This window comes from Teleopsis dalmanni, chromosome 1 (genome assembly GCF_002237135.1).
Source record: "Teleopsis dalmanni isolate 2A chromosome 1, ASM223713v2, whole genome shotgun sequence".
NCBI lineage: Eukaryota > Metazoa > Arthropoda > Insecta > Diptera > Diopsidae > Teleopsis > Teleopsis dalmanni.
This window is the reverse complement of record NC_051846.1, coordinates 186,835,335-186,853,276: the sequence shown is the minus strand read 5'-3', so window position 1 is coordinate 186,853,276 and position 17,942 is coordinate 186,835,335. Positions and strand designations below refer to the sequence as shown.

The 17,942-nt window shown below is 29.6% G+C and overlaps 2 protein-coding genes and 2 long non-coding RNA genes across 5 annotated transcripts; all 4 read left to right on the top strand.

Annotated features, from left to right (window-relative positions):
• Window positions 1-2,288: 2,288 nt before the first annotated feature.
• On the top strand, window positions 2,289-6,974 carry LOC119670768. Its single transcript, XM_038081171.1, has 3 exons — window positions 2,289-3,403; window positions 5,515-6,096; window positions 6,167-6,974. Exons 1-3 carry the CDS (start codon window positions 2,420-2,422, stop codon window positions 6,818-6,820), a joined length of 2,220 nt encoding a protein of 739 aa, XP_037937099.1. The 5' UTR covers window positions 2,289-2,419; the 3' UTR covers window positions 6,821-6,974.
• A 961-nt stretch (window positions 6,975-7,935) lies between these two features.
• Window positions 7,936-8,796, top strand: LOC119672516 (mediator of RNA polymerase II transcription subunit 20-like). Its single transcript, XM_038083579.1, has one exon. The coding sequence runs from the start codon at window positions 8,012-8,014 to the stop codon at window positions 8,723-8,725; it is 714 nt and encodes a 237-aa protein (XP_037939507.1). The 5' UTR covers window positions 7,936-8,011; the 3' UTR covers window positions 8,726-8,796.
• Window positions 8,797-10,898: 2,102 nt separating this feature from the next.
• LOC119672492 lies at window positions 10,899-11,702 on the top strand. 2 transcript variants are annotated; one of them, XR_005251908.1, is made up of 3 exons: window positions 10,899-11,432; window positions 11,522-11,604; window positions 11,663-11,702. It is a non-coding gene; the product is annotated as an uncharacterized LOC119672492 (long non-coding RNA). The 2 variants fall into 2 exon arrangements; XR_005251909.1 differs by having other exon boundaries at window positions 11,522-11,613.
• A 1,908-nt stretch (window positions 11,703-13,610) lies between these two features.
• Window positions 13,611-14,740, top strand: LOC119672484. The gene is made up of 3 exons (XR_005251907.1): window positions 13,611-14,297; window positions 14,410-14,592; window positions 14,652-14,740. It is a non-coding gene; the product is annotated as an uncharacterized LOC119672484 (long non-coding RNA).
• The last annotated feature ends 3,202 nt before the right edge of the window (window positions 14,741-17,942 follow it).

The window sequence follows — 17,942 nt, the reverse complement described above, 5'->3', positions numbered from 1 at the left end:
AGTAGCACAAATCGTTAATTTGAAATCCAGGCAAAGGAATTCGTCGAGATTAGTAGTCACTCTATAGTGGTAATTCTAAAGAATTAGAATTCTTTAGATTATTCTTATCAATGAGTGTCGCTGCATAACGATCATATCTGTGACCTGATAGATTTTTCGTCAATGAATTCCAAGGTATTCACAACACCTATTTGCGTATGGATTATCTAATTCAACATTCAGTGTAATGTTTGTATTCATTTTTATTAATTATTATGAAAAAGGCCTCGTTTTCTTAATTATTCCGCGGAAACCACATATCATGACTTTATTAGTTCTGATTCTAAAATGATAGTGTACAGAATGTCTTAGATTATTTTTATCATTGAGTTTAGTTTGAGTTTGAATCTGCATATTGACAACATCTGTGATCTGGAATCATTCACAGGGAATAATGAGTTCTAATCACAACTGTTTGCAGGTAGGTTAGATTAGTCAGTATCACAGTTACTATGTATTGTTTTTATTTTTAGCGACATTGAAGAAGACCTTATGAAGAAGAGCTTGTTTACTTTTTAGTTATGGAGGAACATTCGCAGCCACTCAAGAGTGTTAGCCTACTGAATCTTTGAGATTATTCATGTAGTCAAATTTAACCGGTTTACGAAAAGATTTGAGATCTGGATTCATTCGTCAGAGAATATCAAGTTCTACTCACAACTACTGTTTGCAGTTAGATTGTCTTAGCTAGCATTGAGTGAACAGTTTATATTGTTATTGACCTTATAATTGTTTTGAAGAACAGCTTGTTAGTTGTTGTGCCTTCTTAGTTTACGGAGAGCTATATTGTATAACATTATTAGACACTATAGAAGAATAGCCATCAGACTGCCTGTGATTATTCTCATTGTCAATTTTTACGGCATATCAAATAGATCTGCAGCCTGAATTCATTCGTCAGAGAAGATCAAGTGCTCACAACTATTAGCATTCAGTGATTATTCTCATCATCAAGTTTAACAACATATTGACCAGATTTTAGAACTGGATGTATTTGTCAAACAAGACCAATTTCTGTTTGCAACTTTTGTTTGCAAGAAACGCTAACGGATAGACTTTCCTGAAAACATGGGAACTATCCAAAGAAAACAACTATATATAGTTTTATAACTTTATGTAGTATACTATACAAAAAGGTGTATATATATGTTATATATATAAAAGTATGTTATATACACACATAACATTCTTTAACTGTCAGTTTCCATAAGTCCATATATATATTATATACATAAAATCATATAAAATATATATATATAACAATGTATATAATATATATATAGTCAAACTTCCATAACTTGAAGTACGATTTTACAAAGAAAAAGTTCGACTTATAGAGACTTCGAGTTAAAGAATTTTTTTGTAATTTTATGTAGTTTGACCTTTAAACCCTGTTGGACTCTATAGAAGTTCGAGTTATGGGCGTTTAACTGTATATACTTTTGTAAACCCATATAGGTATAAAAGTATATGGGTATGTATGTTACTATATACCCATTCTTTATAATATAAACAATGTTGCTATTATAAAATGTCTTTAGTAGTAGAATTTAAAACACTGTTCTCTGAGGATTTGTTGGTAGATATAAATGGTAAAGGTACCCGTTAGACTGTAGAACCGCTACTGTTGCTGCCGTCAAAACAAAGTGAATACTGAGAAATGATCATTTCAATAAAAATAGCATGAAAGCTTTAAGCGTGTGTCTTTCTTCAGCGATTCAGCGATTAACTATAGATTTTTAGCTGAGATTGATTCATTAACCAGAATCTTTTTTGTACCGAATTTTGTATATCTAAATTTTTAACACAAATGTTGTCATGCTTTGGAACAACATACATGATAGACAGCACAATGCATCAAATAACAAAGTAAACATAATTAAAGCCCCTTTAATTTAGTCGCTTGACTGTTCTTTAGCCAATCGACAGGTTTATCAGAAGTAAATACATATTTGTTTTAGTCTAATACCGCCGCTCGCGATAGGAGAATTCCCCGCTTGTAGCGCTCTGCCATATCTGCCGTTTGCGTATATTGTTTAGTAGAAAATTGTTGATTTTTTTCATTCACTTTTTGATTTTCGATTGTATTTTAATAAAAAGAAACTGAATTGATTGCAGTACTTTTAGGTTCTTGCCGTGATAAGATATTGACGAGATAAAAGTTAAAATATAGAAAAAAGTTGCAAGCAAGTCAGTAAATAAATTAAACGAAAGGTTTTAATGGATATTTGAAAAAATATTTTAAATTCATTTTAGTCTATGTAATGTACGTGTACCTATCGCACTTATTTCGCATTGACTTATTTCGAAATCGAAAAACTAGTTAACTTTGCCTTGCATATACTCGTATGCAAAGAAACTCATTACCGACTTAAATAAAATGAATACGATTTACGAGAAATCGAGTGTTGAACTTAATAATGACACCAAAACGCAAACAAACGGTAACATAATATCGAGTATTTCCAGTACGAGTGAAACTATAACGAGTACCTTTGCTACCAGTTCACTAAACAACAATGGCAATACAACAACAATCAATGGTAACGGCACCACAAATGGCAACACTGCCGACAGCTATGTAAGCGATCTGAAAGTGATCAGCCAACTTAAAAATATTGAGAAAATTAACGAGAAACGACGTATTTTCCTAACTAATACAATCAGCGAATACAGAACAGATGAAAAAATAGCAACAAACACTAACACCAGTGGTGAGACTAACGACTCCAATGGTAAACCAGTAAATAATGGCGTTGTGCAAACTATTAATGAGCAAACAACTCACTTACGTGAGGAATATATGGATAGCACATCTGATGCAAGCATAAGTTCACCAAAGTACACAACACCATTGAAGTCGCCTGTATCACCACCTCCCAAACCGCCTATGTTAAGCCGTACACGCAGCATTGGTATAGGTGATACTAATGGTAATCGTGCTTCCATAAATTCATTACCGGAAACTCCCACTAAAACTACTACTGCTACAGTTGATAACACAAATAATAGTGTAGTTTCCGAACAAAGTCAAACGAAAGTCACAAGTTCATCACCGAAAAGTACAGAAGCGGAAATTGTTAAGACAACCATTGTCACCGCAGCGCTAGTACCAGAAGTGGTGACAGTAACAACCATGCAACTTAAAGAAGATACACCCGTATTACGCAGAGTAGAACGTCCTGCCTCTGTATCACCAGCAGCACCAAAATTAATTTCGCCAAATCATTATGAACGTTTGATCGAAGAACTTAAATGTCCAGGCCATGGTGGACCTATGAAGGCACCCATACTTTTATGCAAAACAGGGCATAGCGTATGTGATCAGTGTACCAGATTATTGGTACTGTGTCCACTTTGTAAGGTAAGTCTAAAGTTTTTTATAAAAATGTAGAATAGACATAAATATATTTAGAAATGTATTTATATATATATATACATGTATATATATATATGGTGTATTTATAAATATGTTTATAGATATATATATTTATAAATATATTTATAAATATTTATATTTATACATATATACCAGTATATAAATATATAAGGAAATATATATCTATAACAATACATATTTTTCATATTTTAATTTATTTTAAACAACTTTCTTTCAAATAATTTATATATATATATATATAAAGCATATAAAATTGTTTAAAATAATTTTAATAAAATATAAAAATTATATACCATATACTATATACCTATATGTACTTAGTTATTGGTGATACGTTATCTGCTGTTTAAAAAAAGAATTTTGAAGTAATTATAATCGTAAATTTAATAATTGATTTTAATCTCAAGTGCTTAGAAGACATCAAATTTTTTACTTTACGTCTTGACGTTAATATTGACGTAAACAAAATGATTACGTCATTAGTAAAATTTTATTTTGAACATATTTAATTTACCGGTTTAGGCACGTTGCCATATCAGACCGCTTGACTTTATCTTCTGCGCTAGAGCGGACTTTTAGATTAAAAAAAAATATTACTGGTTACTGGTTCAGGCATATACCATACCTATACCGTAGACCTTGACCACCTTAAATTTATTGGAGAAAAAGCTTACAGATAACCACTTCAATCCAAATAATAAATTAAATTGGGTTGATGAATATTAAACATTAAATATAAACTCCTGGGTTCTTATGAATACCACTTGGGTATTTTGTTAGGAGTGGCGTAGTGTTTTGGGAGAATGCGTTTACACTTGAACATAATGAGTTTAAATCAAACCAATATATGTTAAGAATGTGAGTTTTTAAAAAGATGTCTTAAACTTTTTTGAACCTATATTTGTGAGGAATGGCTTCCACGAAAAAAGATCAAAAATCGAGTCATGTAGAAGTTGTGATTATCTTAAACTACTGAGTACTATCTATCTACAAGCAGTGCACAATTCTTAGGAATGCACCTCAAGTGTATCTTAAACTAACAAAGTTAACCTCTCGACGATTGATAAGTTCCAATACTGTAGCACTAAGTAAGTTCCGCTTTAGTTAAGGCAGCTAACTGGCACGAAATTTGTACAATTTTGACTATGTTTATCTTGCAAATCGACAAGAATGTTCATCTACACAAGCTTTCATTGCTTATCCAAGGTACTATGGGTTTTTAGTTTAGGGATACTATTATCCAAGAACTGAATATTGTAGTACAATGGACCTCCTTTAGCTAATTTGTCTGTTTTAGAGTTGCAAGGGAAATATTTGTATCCAGGAACCCACATACGTTGAACAGAACGTAGACAGATCGTTAACAGAAAGCAGGCTTTCTCGAACTACGAGCGAAACAGCTATAACACCCAACAAATATTCAATTATAGATTAGCTATCCAAAAAATTTCGATATTTATAATAAAAATTGTGTGGTTCAAAATCCATTTTATTGCATAGTGCATTGCAATTACCTCGTCCTGAAATACACAGCAATGGTCGGGTAGTCGAAGCAAAACGGTGAGATCGCTGTCGATTCCGTCGTTTAAATAAGATCCTTCGGTGTAAATTTTAACTAAATAAACAGATACTATCCTATCTTGAGTCCAATAATCGCTGCTGGATGTGAAAGAGCATTTATAACATTTGAGTCTTTCAAAATTTAAAGCTGTAGTTTATTATGAACCAGAAGAAGGCAGTACTAAAGAGCAACTTTGAATCTTTCTATAATCTTTAGACATATATAATATATTATAATACATATAATATATTTATAGTTCACTCAGACTGTTTAAATTTTCGGAATACTCTTTATGCTTCAGTTTAATGTTTATATCCCATAAATATATATAATATATATATCCGGAGTTCTGGAGAGATTTAGAAAATACACATTTCTCTTTATCAGTTACCTCAGTTTTAACTAAATATTTGATTATTGTTTATAAAAATTTCTAATAACAAATGCAAGACATAGTATTTATTTTTCGATTTGTTATGTTATTGTACAATTTAATTCACATCTTCCATTTCAGGAACCATTTACTACAATGCGATCTCACACCGTAGAAGCGCTATGCTCTAAGGCGCACTTCCGTTGTGGGAATGCGTCAGGAGGTTGTACAGTACGTTTACAGATTGATCTACTAGATTGGCATGAGAAGCAGTGCATTTATAAACCAATGAAATGCTTTATGGGACGTGTTTGGGGTGATTGTAAATGGTCTGGACGTGAAGCGCATTGGAAAGATCATTTAGTCGAGGAACATTCTAATAAACTATTCAAAACTGATAGTGTGGATTTAATATGGAATATGGGCGTTAAACAAAAACCACTTACCGGATATTATGTCTTCGATGTTTTCGGCGAAATGTTCAACTTTTATGAAATCTATGACAAGGAACGGGTGCTATACACAATGACCTGTACATCGAACATTAAGGAAAAGAAACATGTTTATGCCTATGAAGTAACAATAATACATGAAGACAATGAAGCCTTAGCAATTACACAAAAGTTCCCAGTACACAGTGAATATGACAGTGATATACTTGCTGAAGGAACTTGTGTAAGCATACAATTATCCGAGTTAGCTAAATTTATAGATGAAGAAAAGGTAACTTAACATTTAAGTCTTCTACCAACATAATCGTTAATAATATTTTAATTTTAAATTATTTAACTAGTTACTACATTATCGTGTTAGAGTTTTAGAGGTAAAATCGCCACGTAAACAGAAACCTGCACGCAATAGCCAGACAAGCACAGTATTGCATCCAATTGATTTTCAACAAACACAAATCGAAGGCTCCAATTTAAAAAATGTACCATCCGAAATAATTGTCACACGAAAAATGGATGATATACCCTATGCTGATAATGCTACTACACCAACAAGTACTGGTACTGCATTCTCTTCTGAAGATGAGCTTGATAGAATTCGACGTCGTTATAATAGAAGACTTGAGGGTAAACCAAATGAAAGTGACTCAGATAGTGATCCAGAATTTGAGGCTTTTATAGCTAAAAAATGGGGAACACCACAATTACACTTTAATAGAAAATATTTGAAAAATCCTTCAAGTGATAGTTCTTCGGTAGATGATACTGCTGTGATGAGATTTAAAAATGGTGATACTCTAACAAAAATGGATAAGAAATTCGAGACCGCTGATAAAGTATCTATATCCAGTACGAGTACCAGCTATACGAAGAAAGTGACAAATACTTTACGTAAGAGTTTCCGTAGTTTGAAAGCTCCTATTATAGAGCTGAAACCGTTTTCGAAAAAATCACCTGAAAAAAATGTTAACAAACAGGAAAAGGAAGTGCCAACATAAAAAAAAAATTAGAAGTGTATACTGACATATAAGTGTGTTATGATTCATTTTTAAGAGATCTACCTGTATGTATTATTTCTACCTTAAAATTTGGAAAAGCAATATATTAAAATTTATACGTGCTGTAATAATAAAGATTATAATGCAAGATTAATTAGTCTTTTTAGAATTTAATATTTGTACTCTTTATAACAAAAAACATAGGTATGGTATTTAAATCGAACCTTATATTTGGTAAAACTTTATATGTAATTTGTTTTTGCAAAATTAACATGTCAGCAATTAACGTTTTTTCATCATTCCGTAAAATAACAGCTGATTTCTTTTGTCACTTATTTTAAAGTCCAAAATCAGCTGATTTGAAGTTTTCTAAACATTTTTCTAAAGTAAAATTTGATTTTTTTAAGAGTTTTGGTAAGTTCTGATCAAATAAATTTTGCCTTTTTGTATTTATAGAAGTCTAAATTGATGATAAATTGAGGGAAACAGTAAATTATTTCGATATAGCAGCGAATGTTCGTATTTACCAGAATTTTGAATAGGGTGAATTAGATAAAAATTAGATAAATAAGGTATTACCATTGTGAAAATTTTTTAAGTTGTTTAATAAATAAATAAATAAATTTGAAAAATTTTAAACAAAAATAATAAATAATTGTAATAAATAAATAAATAAATATTTACATAAGTGCAATGCAAAAAAATTCCTAGGAAATTTCAATTTATTTTACCTCAATTTACTCGAACTCGCACACGGCCTAAATATTAAACTGTTCTGAATATTTGCACAAATGTCAACATTGTTCCTTAGAAAATTTATTATATTTTGGATAATTTCTTATTATTTATATATTTCACATTGCAATATTGAAAAATATTGTCGTACAGGTTAACAAGATTTATAAACTAAAAAGCAAAATAATATAAAAAAGTGAAATTCTTATATTAACACTATAGAAATTATACATTTACAATTTGTCACAAATAAAAAAATATATCTTGCAGTGTATGGTATGTTCAGTGCATACAGAAATTCTATTAATTTTTTGACATTTCAGAAGGTTGGTAACTCTAAATATAAATCAAAACATTTGTTAACCGGTGAAGTTGTGCATTTGTATAAGATTTTTCATTAATAATAATAAAACGTAGAATTTTGTAAAATTGTAAATAAATTTTATACATAATAAAATGGGTGTTACTGTTTTATTTCCATATCCACTACATGAAAATAAAACAAATACACAAACACTGGATTACTTGACTAAGCGTTTGCTCTCACTTGGTGCTGTGCTATCAGGACAATTCCTTGTGGATTGTGAAACTTATATTTCTTCACCACCGTTTCCATCTAAAGCAGTGCATGTGCTACATGATTCAGAATATCCTGCTTCTTCATTTTCTATATTAGATAATGGTGCTGGCAAGCAAATACCAATGGTGGCAGACAATCTTTTTGATTTGCTGATGCTGAAAATGGCACCAGTTTACACAGCAAAGAAACAATCAAAAATTGAATCGAAAGGTGCACGATTTGAATATGGTGATTTTCTTATTAAACTTGGTTCCGTTTCCAATTTGGATAAATTCAAAGGCTTACTTATCGAAATTGAATATAGGCCATGTGTGGTGTTAGCTTACTGCTGGGAGATGATACGTGAATTGTTGCAAGGTTTTCTCGGCCAACCGGTACCAAAAGAGTATCCAACATATTTTACACAACCAGTGGTCAATGCAATGGGTCAACAGCAAATGCATGCTAAACAAAATGATACATACGAACCACTTGATACTATAAATCAGTATTTGGAGCATTTCTTGAATTATCGCAAACAGAATCTTCTCCAAGCACAAGCAGCAGCTACAGCGATGACTTCACAAATGAATCCTAGCATGATTGGATAGTGGAAAATATATGCAAAAGATTTATTTAAAATGATTATTAAAATTAAAATGAAAAATATTAATTTATTACATACTCGTATGAATATAAATAAGATTTATTAATGTAATATTTTAAATATTAATAATATAAGTACTGTAAAATCGAAAAATAGTAGTGCTTATTGAAAATTAATAGGTTAATTTGTAATAAAATCTATATAATATAATAACATAAGAAGCCTCACCCGATTGACTATGATTTCTAACAATTTTAATACTACATATTATGTTTAACCATAACTTTTAATTGACATAAAGTTAAAAATGGTGCCAAAAGCGGTCAGGTGTATGTTCTGGAATCATTTGACTTTTCAGACGACCGATCGTCTCTCCAAACAGTGATTCAAAAATAGGGGCACCCAAGTGTGTTATAGTAATAATGTAACAAAGCTTGTTGAAGCTTATAAAGGTTCCAAGAACGGGCGGGTCTACGTCCAAGAGCCACTCGTCGAAAACGAGTGGGTCACACAAGTAGATCCCAGCGGGCTACAACAACAACAACAAGCTGTTATAAAGTGCCCACAATCGTAGTTTATTGACAGTCATAGCGAAACACAATTTCACTGCATAAATGATATAGTAAGTGAATAAAATATTAAATAATTAAATTAAACTTATTTATTAACCTTTTTTCTTTTAGATAAATAATATTTCTTTTATGCAATTTCGTCAAATTTAAAACAAACTAGGTTAACTTTGCACTTCCCCAATAAGGGATGAAATTATTCATAGCCCGAAATCAGAGTCAGTTATCCTATATAAGCAACAGAACCTACCGACAGCAAAGCAAACAACAGCAGTAAGAACTAGAATTACTACTTCAGCGATGGAATAGTATATATTTCTATCAGTATCCACCTGTTTTCATACTCAAACCCTATGGGCCTATTTACACTATCATGAACGTGAGATGAACTTAACGACAACGTGAACTGTCAGTTCAGTTTACACTATCATGAACTCTCATAAGCGTGAAATTTGTTTTGTTTTATGTAAACGTAGTGCAGCGCACAGAAATTGAGAGTATTCAGCATTAAAAGGTACACAAAAACATAACATTGCATATGTATGCGTGTCAAGGTGAAGAGACGCAGAAAATTTCATTGCGTGAAATTCATGAACTCACATCACACTCTCTTCCCTCTCTCATCAATAAGCAACCGGTTTTCAAGTTCATGTTCATGTTCATGATAGGTCCTATGTGTATGTAAAAATTAAAAGCTGTTGATTAATTCAATCCGATTATGGAAATGGAAAATTAGAGTAACTGAAGACGTATTCTCTTCTCTTATCGTTTTATTTATAGCATATGTTACATACTATAGCATTTCGATGTCACGTCAGTATAGGAACCAAGCTAACGATATATATAAGATAAGTACCATTATCTCTGCACCGTTATGTTTTAAAGACAATCTCCACGACATGTCCGTATAGGAAGCAAGCTCATGATAGATGTAAGATAGTTTCAAACTTATTGTAGGTATTACTATAGAAGAAAAAATAAAATTAATGAGAAGGGAGGTTGTTTTTTCATTTTTTCTGCACAACAACAAAAAGCAAATCTTGTTAAATTAAATAAATTATTATAAAATAAGTAAATTGAAGAAAACGTACGTATTGGCTTCATGCGAAATAAATTTGATGGTAATTATATGTTTGAGTTATATATTCCTTGGCGTGAAATTTGTCAAACATTTCTAATATTCTTTAAATCACAACCACCAATTATATAATGCAACTCAACATCAAATAAGTAATCGAATTCTGTCATTCTGCTCACGCACCACAATTACAAAGTCACTATTCCTTTATAGGCACCCGTCTCAATCGTCAGAACCGCTTCAACCATTTTTAAATTTAACACTTCGACCTCAGTGGTACCAGATCCAAACTCTGGTTAAGTCTCGCAAGTATTAAGTCACTTATTACCAGCTCTACTAGAAGCGGTATTCTTATTTAATCTATACACACTCTTAGAGGAAGATGATCAGACGTTTAGGTCTACTATGCTTCTGACAGACCTCGACGTTATTAAAGTCTAAGCTAAATCAATTTATCTTTGATTTTTTTTATATTTTTATAAAATAAAAATATATTCTTTTTTCTATTTTTTGAAATTAATCTACAATCATATTCCCACAAAATTGTGTTCGTTTCTTCGAACGTTCTGACTCCAAAAAAAATTTGCAAAAATGATTAAATTTATAATTAATTTACATCTATTTTTAATTCAACTTATTTTATATTGGAAATCAGTTACGGAGGAATTTGGTTGCGACTCTGAAACATCAATTAAATCTTGCATTGTAGCTTTAGCCTTTGTTATAGGAACTGACCGGGTGCTGTTGAAAATCCTATTCGAACCCTCGAAATTATTTCCATCAAGTCTTTTCTATGATGTCTGTCTTGTTATTATTAATTTATTTCAGATGCCAATGATTTTTACTGGAAACGATATATTTCTAGCAATTTTTAAAAACTTTCTAATGGCTGATAAAGAATCTAAATCTTGGAGTAATATTGGATTTCAGTTTTGGACCAAAACAAATGAAAAAGAACCGACATATCTTGGTTACATTGTGGCTTGTGTGCTATTATGTGCAGGAATATTGCCAATAAGAAAGATTTATAAATCAATGCAGAGAGGTTTTGGATTTAAACAGTAGTAAGAATAATACGTAAAATCATATAAGAATATTTTATAAAATGTATTTTTCATTTAAAAAGTAAAATTTCATTTACTTATAATAAAAGGTATTTGATGTTATAATAACGGGTCCTGACTGATTTTGGAATTCCAACTGCCCAATACCGGTATATCAAACCTAATTGTCAAAGTTTGTCAAGTAAAAAATAATGTAATATATTAATATCTCATATGTCTTTTTTTTTCAGGTAAATGATGAATTTCTAAAAAAAAATTGAGAAAATCATGATCCTTTTAAAAATGTTTAAATAAATTAATGCTTATATTACGATTTATGAACTTTTATGAGTTTTTGCTTCAAATAGTTCAGGCACTACGATGTTCGAGCAGTTAGAGTATAATCGAAATCGAACATTTTATTATTTATTTCAATTTTAAAAATAGCTCTAGCACTTTACTATGTTTCGAAGAGACAAAGTCCTTGCACTATCAAAAGGTTCAATAAAACCTCTTTCTCATTAGAACCATTATTTGAACTGATTTTATATTTGAATTTAGTTGTCGATGACTCTAAAACAATAATTAAATCATCACAATAATTACAAAGAAGCTTTGAATAATAGGTAATAATAACGTGGTCTATTATTAATATTATTATTATCATTTTGATCCCGGGGGAGATAAGTCTCTCCGAAGAGTGGGTGTTTTAGTCCGTATACTATATATTAATATAAAAATGTGTTTTATCATACGTTGTAAAGACTTAATAAGTTCTATTAATATTATTACCATTTTGATTCCGGGAGGGAATAAGTCTTTCTGAAGAGGGAGTGTGTATACTATTTAAGTATATGTTAAGAACTCCGGTACCCCATTTCGACTGCGGTCGGTTTGACGTTGCATAAAGCATTCCACCTCATCACCACAAAAAAAATGATCGAATTCTTTTGTTACTAAATATACCACAATAACCTGGACAGATCGCATAATCATTTGGGAGCTGTAAGTAGTTAAGTTTTTTTGTACAACTTCAAAGGAAATCTGTCTGAAATTGCATACACAAATAACTGATTCATACTTCCTTTATCAATATAAATAAATGCAAACTATATATCCAACCAAACAAATGGAAGATGGACAGCAAGATTAAACGTAGATATAACGATGTGGTCAGATAGGAAAACTGGCGAAGTAAACTATTATCTAATTCAATTTCTTTCTGATTAAGGATATTTTCAAAAAGCAAATATTTAGAAATGCATATATGGAAATGCATATATTCAGATGGCACGCTAAAAGATCATCACTTGAAACAATAGTTGGTAAAACAAACGTCAAAAATATCATAACGAAAATGATACTATCCGAAGAAAACTGGACCGCCACAGACTGATTCGTTACGATCATACTGAAACGGAAATATATAGTATTCTCGAAAATGATTGATTTCGAAAAAAAGAAAACTAATAAACCGAAGCGAGGCATGGACGAAGGCTAACAAAGAAAAATATTTCCATGGATAACCAACACAGGAACTCTATTCTGAAATATTCCCGATAAAATTCCAGACCGTTGTCTGACAAACGAGGGGAATTTTTTTAGTCCGTGCATATCGAACATATACGTTAAGCATTTTTAAACCTTCCCTCCGCATAAATAGAATAAAAAATGTATCCCACCATATAACATTATGCAAACATATCTATGTTGAGGCTAGTTGAGTTGAGTCAGTGCACCTGAGCACTTTTACTCTCTATTAACTGCGAGGTTTCTACAAAACCCCTCTTTACGCCTTGACTGGATTATTGTTTATCACTTCATCACACTAAACAATAATTGACCTCAGATCTGCATATCTCCCCGAGGAGCCTGTAACCATTTTGAGATTTGATAACGCAGTGTTAGTAAGTCTGTCAGATTTCGCAAATAATTTCAGGGCTCTATCCTTTATGTATTTTTTGATGAGATCAATCTTGAGGTCCCTGAGGATGTCATTCGTCCTAATGTACCAAGGAACTTTGAAAAGTCTTCTCAGAGCCTGGATACAAACATATAGAACCCTTTGAATTATACATTTCTACCTTTACTTCGATACCATATAGTTTAATCCATTTACATTTGATTTTTATTTTCCTTTTAAAGAAAGTAAAAAGCTTAATTAAATTTTTATATTTTTTATTATTATTTTAAAAATTTTACAGTCAGTTACAATTTCCATCAGTTTTCAAAATTCTAAGCGCTTTCCGGTAACAATGATTTCAAGTCTATTTTGGTTTTTTTTCAACATAAGATTAAGAACATGGGATATATTTTATATAGCTTTAACCGTATATTGGCAAATGAAAAGAACAGTTCCTGACAAGGACATATGTGCGAAATTTGTTCCATTATATATGTGTTTGTTCCTCCTTGCAACAAAAGTAATTATCACAAAAGTTATAAATATGAGCTTTAATAAAATGAATAGATATTATACCCACGTGTCATTCCTGTGGAATTTGTTCCTATTTATCCTTAAAATCTTAATCACAGAGGGTTTTACTGAAATTGCTATAGCAACATATTGCTCAGAATGTATAACTGACGTTATAACATCCGATACGGAACACTATCTTTGGACTATGCTAGGATTAGATCAGAAATATCCAACAATTTTAGGATATGTCGTGTTAGTTACAATGGTATTATATGCTCTGTACTCATTTGATGCAATGAAAAAACAGATTAGAGAATTAATTTATGGGAGACAATGGGAAACGTGCGATTTGGAATTTACCCTGAATGAGTTACGTCGCCAGCTTCAACGAAGACAACTCCAACCACATCGTGAAAATGAACATTCATCATAGGAACATTTCTATTAATATATTCATAAGTATAAAGGTAATATTATATATTAACTTCTATTAGATATATATAATTTTAAAAAAATATGAAAATCTGTAACTATGTTTGGAATATTGAGGTATTGTGATGCTTAGAATATCATTTATAGATCTGTACTTATTTGATGGATTTAAAAGATGAAGTAAAAATGATTAAAAGTGGAATGATTTCGATGTGGAATTTACCCTGAATGAGTCTCATCGCCAACTTGAATAAATAGAAAACCAACAACATCCTTATAATGGGCATTCATCACAAGAACATCCCGGAAAGGTTATTCATAATTGTCAAGGTAATATAACTTATTATTAATAACTATTATTTATAATACTAAATTCTAAAAATTTCTAGAAATATGTGACTATGGAATATTACGAACTTTTATATTAATGCAATATACTTTTTATACAATCGACGCAATAAAAAAAATATAACAAATATCTTAATCTCTTTTATTTAGAAAAAATTAATTAGATTGTAGGATATCTTATTATTGTCGCAACTACAAATCTGTAATATAAGACCCATAGTAATAAAATGGCCGCAGAACTAATTAGAAAGATATATTGAACAACTTGACCTCGAGCTATTTTGTACAGAAAATACATAGTTATCTTACATAGTCTTAGTTCGAGTTATATCTGAAAAAAATATGAACAATCAATAATCAATAATCTAAAATAAATTCAGATTAGATTCGAAAAGAATAAGGACAAGAAATTCCAACCAAATGGCATTCCAACGATTTATCAAACATTTTAAATAATATTTTGATTATATCTGAGAAGAATGAGATAAAAATTTGAAGCTAAGAAAATTATATGGTTTATAAGCCTTTAACTGAATTTAAGGTAGATTTAGAAGAAATGGAGGCAACTTCTGGTTGAGATAGAAATATTTTTTAGGGGTAATACAATAGATGTTATTTATATATATAAATATGTTGAAATACACCTTTCTTCCATTCGATAAATATATTAGCAATAAAACAGTTGAAGATGTCACACAACTTCGTCCTTGACCGAGTCGAGTAACCTCTGTCGGTCAGCTCGATCTGTTTGTTGTTGTCAGTTCGTAGTACGGACCGTCTCCAAATCGGTGGTCACCTGGCCCCTCCACCGAAGATGAAGATGTCCTCTACCGCGTTTTCCACCTGCGGGTACCGAATCAAACACTATTCTAGCCGGAGCAGTTTCTTTTATTCGCACAATATGATCAAAGCAGCGAAGCCAGAAGCAATTGAAAAAGTAGGTAATTAAGAATCTGCTCTACAAAACTCTTATCATGCCTCCACTGCTGTATGGTGCAGGAGCTTGGACAATAACCAACAGTGATGGGAAGACGTTAGAAGCCTTCGAGAGAAAAATTTTTCGGAAGGTCTATGGTCTCTTACGCGTTGGCGACGCGTATCGAATTAGATGGAATGATGAGCTGTAGGAGCTACACCGATACATTGATATAGTTAAGCGCATAAAGAAACTTAGAAATGTCCAGTGGAATACGATAATTAGGTCAGAGATAATCTAGAACCCATATTTTCCTTTCCAATAGTAACCGCCAATTAAATTCTGAAAATTAATCTATTTGATCTGGTCTTGTTTAGCAATAAATATTGTAAGTTATGCGAACTGACATCTGACTTCTGGATGCACTTATTAAACTGAATAAGATCGAATGTGACCTAACGTCTGGACTCAAAAGTAGAAAAGTAGAGATTTATTGGAGACAATACAACGAAATTAGTATTAAATTAGTATTATAAGCGATAAATCGTAATGTTGTATATCTGCCATAATGGTTCTACATAAATCTGGACTATTTTCATAAACATGTGAAGAAATTAGGGTTCATCTATTATTATCACAAAAATAAAACTAGCATATAATCATATATAATATATATTTATATATACTTTATTCTGTTTTCTTAATAATATTGCAAGTATAATTTCGATTGAATTATAAATTCTTTGTTATTATTTGTATAAATTTTATTTTTTTCTGTACATATTGTACGAAGTATATATATATATATATCTTTTTATTCAATAAGCAATATATATTAATTTTTCGTATCATTTCTTTTTTTATTTTATAAAACTTGATTGAAAAATGTTTCCTTTCTTTCTTTTTTAATATTTTATGTTTTTAATTCAATAGTAATAGGATTTTAAAAATACGCATATGTTTATTGTATATAATATATAATAATAATTTTCTGATTTCATGTTTCGTAATTATATACATAATTTATATGGTTTTATAAATTTGTATTTATTTTCGTAAAAGTAATTTTTAAATTTAAATTAAATTTTGCATAAAAATAATTATTTTTTTTATATTTTTCTAACATAAAAATTGAAATAGCAGCCAAATATTCTCTCTAAAATTTTTATTTTTTATATATTAAAAATAACAATATAAAAAATTCACTCGAAATGTAGGCAAAATTTTGTACATAAGGTTTTAATAACAAATTTTTATCAATTTAAAATAAATATTTGATAATAATAAAAAAAATTAAATTATTTTATTAAAAATTATATTATCATAATTTAAATAATATAATTTAATATAAAATTAATAAATAAAGTATTTTCGCAGTTTTTACTTATTTAAATTTTTTTTTAATTTTATATATTTCGAAAATTTGTAATTTTATTTTTTGTATGAAGAATTGAAAAATATAATGAATATCTCCTGTTATATAATTTTTAATATACTCAGTTAAAGCCCGATTTATTTATGAATTTAAAATTTTTTTCAGAATTTTTCATTTTAATTTATATATGCGCGAATATTAAGTTATATACTGTAAGATATAACATACAGTATAAAATAATATATAATATATAAGATTATATATATATATAAACTTATTTATAAGATTGAATAGTGACGGATCATTATATAGTGATTAAATAAATTTAGTTTCATAAAAAAATAATATTAACTAAAATATATAGACAACTAATTGAAACCCTTTTCATTATATCATATGTAAGACTGTTATAATTAAAAGATACTGCAAACCTGTTATCTAAATCTGCCATTTTTAAAGGTCAATTAAACATATAATATAAAAGAAAAACATAATAACATCAGAATAATAATATATTGATGTAATATAGTACTATTGTTCGATATGATCCCATTAAAACCTGTTTTAATATATTACAATTAATATTGGATAATTTAATTATTAAATAATAAAAAAATTAATTTATATCCAATAAATAATATTCATTTTTAAGGTATAAACTCCGATTAAGTCCAATTATATCAATATACAATATATTAACAAAATTCAGAATATTATATTAGCTTTTTGTTAGGATACTTTTTATTTATTAATTTTTAATTTATTTGTAAATCATATATATTTTCAAATAAAATATATAAGAATATTTATTTTTTATCATATATATATACATATTGTAATGAATATATATATATTCATTATATTTAATATGTCATTAAAATATACTGTATTAAACTATTTCTATAAGGATTATTAAAACCAGGAATTCTGCTTGACTAGTTACTATATAGTTTAGTAATTATTTATACTAAATGCGTTTAACCAGAGTATTTCGAATGTTGCACTTTATTTTTATTAAATTAAAATTATTATTTATTTATT